The 2718-nt window shown below is 56.7% G+C and overlaps 2 protein-coding genes across 2 annotated transcripts in view; one reads left to right on the top strand and one right to left on the bottom strand.

The window, feature by feature from the left end:
- The window catches only part of SND1 (staphylococcal nuclease and tudor domain containing 1), a 44488-nt gene extending 43354 nt beyond the window's left edge, over nucleotides 1-1134 (top strand). The window contains exon 6 of the mRNA XM_029958140.1: nucleotides 974-1134. Coding sequence (XP_029814000.1) covers nucleotides 974-1134 — 161 coding nt within the window. The remainder of the gene's footprint in view (nucleotides 1-973) is intronic.
- A 1345-nt stretch (nucleotides 1135-2479) lies between these two features.
- Nucleotides 2480-2718, bottom strand: part of LOC115307185 (leucine-rich repeat-containing protein 4-like) — a gene marked incomplete at its 5' end in the record, with an annotated part of 6767 nt that continues 6528 nt past the window's right edge. The window contains one exon of the mRNA XM_029958139.1: nucleotides 2480-2698. Within this exon, the coding sequence (XP_029813999.1) occupies nucleotides 2480-2698 (219 nt within the window). The remainder of the gene's footprint in view (nucleotides 2699-2718) is intronic.

Genomic DNA, 2718 nt, shown 5'->3' with positions numbered 1-2718 from the left:
GGGGGCATCCGGGGCAGGGGCAACACTGACAGGTCCCAGAGGTACCGAGAGATCCTGGGAATACTGAGAGTGTCCTGTGGGATGTGGAGAGATCCCGGGTGATCCTGAGAGATCCAGGGTGATCCTGAGAGATCCAGGGTGACCCTGAGAGATCCCAGGTGATATTGAGAGATCCAGGGTGTCACCAACAGATCCCAGGGGACACTGAGAGATCCCAGGCAATACTGAGAGTGTCCCAGGTGATCCTGAGAGATCCCAGGTGATTCTGAGGGATACTGGGTGATTCCAAGAGATCCCAGATGCCTTGGGCAGATGGAGGAGGGATGTAGGATGGATGAAAGGTGGGGGCAGGAGCGATGCAGAAGGGATGCAAGATGTGTGCAGGATGGATGCAGGAGGGATGCAGGATGTGTACAGGAGGGATGCAGGATGTGTACAGGAGGTGTGCAGGATGTGTACAGGATGGATGCAGGAGGGATGCAGGATGTGTATAGGATAGATGCATCAGGGATGGAGGATGTGTACAGGAGGGATGCAGGAGGGATGCATCAGGGATGCAGGATGTGTACAGGAGGGATGCAGGATGTGTATAGGATAGATGCATCAGGGATGCAGGATGTGTACAGGAGGGATGCAGGAGGGATGCATCAGGGATGCAGGATGTGTACAGGAGGGATGCAGGATGTGAGCAGGACAGATCCCCATGTTTGAGCCTGTTCTCATTAATGTCTCTGGATGTTAAAATTCCCTGGAACTCCTGTGATTTCCCTGATTGAAGCTCTGGAGCTCTGGGCCCATTTGGGGTAATTACACCGTGATTCATAATTCCAGGGCGGATCCCAGATCCCCCCTGGCCCATCCTGGCCCCCCATGGGGCCCAGACTTGGGATTGGTGTGCCCAGAGGGACGTTGGCACTGGTGCAGATGTGGGTACAGCTGTGACCTGTGCATACAGATGTGCATGTGCCTGCAGATGTGGCCACAGCTGCAGTCCTGGGCACGGATCCAGATGTGGGCAGGGACACAGATGTGGCTGTGGATGCAGCTGTGTGTGAGGATCCAGATGTGGGCAGGGACACAGATGTGGCTGTGGATGCAGCTGTGTGGGAGGATCCAGATGTGCCGTGGGTGTGACTGTGGGCACTGATCCAGCTGTGGCCCCAGATGCAGATGTGGTGGTGGGTGCACGGATCCAGGTGTTGCCAGGGATGCAGGCACTGGCACTGATGCAGATGTGCTGGACACAGATCCAGGGGTTACCACAGATCCAGATGTGGCCGTGGATGCAGCTGTGGCAGCAGCTCCAGGCCAGTGGTGCCTGTGGGGGTCTGGAGTGGAGCCCACCCGGGGACTGCAGGTGTGGGGACACAGGGACATGGAACATGGGAACACAGGGACATGGAACACGGGAACACAGGGACATGGAACGTGGGAACACAGGGATATGGGAGCATGGGGACATGGGAACATGGGAACACAGGGATATGGAACATGGGAACACAGGGATATGGGAACATGGGGACATGGGAACACAGGGATATGGGAACATGGGAACACAGGGATATGGGAACATGGGGACATGGGAACATGGGAACACAGGGATATGGAACATGGGAACACAGGGACATGGGAACACAGGGATATGGGAACACAGGGACATGGGAACACAGGGATATGGGAACACAGGGACATGGGAACATGGGAACACAGGGATATGGGAGCACAGGGATATGGGAACACGGGGACACAGGGATATGGGCTCACAGGGACATGGAACATGGGAACACAGGGACATGGGAACATGGGAACACAGGGACATGGGCTCACAGGGACATGGGGACAGTGATATGGAACACGGGAACACAGGGACGTGGGAACATGGGAACACAGGGACATGAGAACATGAGAACACAGGGATATGGGCTCACGGGGACATGGGAATGCAGGGACACAGGAACATGGGGCTGTGGGATCACGGGGATGTGGGGACACGGAGATGCACGGACACGGGAACATGGGGAAACAGGGATATGGGAACATGGGGAAACAGGGATATGGGAACATGGGGAAACAGGGATATGGGAACATGGGGAAATGGACACAGGGATGCAGGGACATAGAAATACAGGGACACGGCAATATGGGGATGCAGGGACACAACACAGGGACACTGGGACATGGGAATGCAGGGACACAGAGACACTGGGACATGGGAATGCAGGGACACAGAGACACTGGGACATGGGAATGTAGGGACATGGGGACACAGGGACACAGGAATTCAGGGACACTGGGACATAGGAATACAGGAACACTGGGACATGGGAATGCAGGAACACTGGGACACAGGGACACAAGGACACTGGGACATGGGAATGCAGGAACACTGGGACACAGGGACACGGGGACACTGCAGTCCTCCCCCTCCCTGCTCAGCATCTCCTGCTGCCAGGAACTGCTGACCCGTGTCCCAGGGGCTTCACTCCGCTGCCTCGGCACATTCCGGAGGCTCCACGCAGCACCTGCCAGGAATGTCATGGCAGGGAGGCCACATGGAGGCTGAGATGCTTCCCAGGAATGCTATGGCAAGGAGGACACGGTGCTTCCCAGGAATGTTGTGGTGGGGAGGCCGCGTGGAATCTGGGATGCTGGGCGGGAATGTTTTGGCAGGGAGGCCACGTGGAACGTGGGATGCTGCCTGGGAATGTCAGGGCAGAG

Source organism: Manacus vitellinus, unplaced genomic scaffold, assembly GCF_001715985.3.
Source record: "Manacus vitellinus isolate BGI_N305 unplaced genomic scaffold, ASM171598v3 scaffold_141_pilon, whole genome shotgun sequence".
Classification (NCBI taxonomy): Eukaryota; Metazoa; Chordata; class Aves; order Passeriformes; family Pipridae; genus Manacus; species Manacus vitellinus.
Note: the sequence above shows the minus strand (reverse complement) of the source record. Positions and strands in the feature narration are given on the sequence as shown.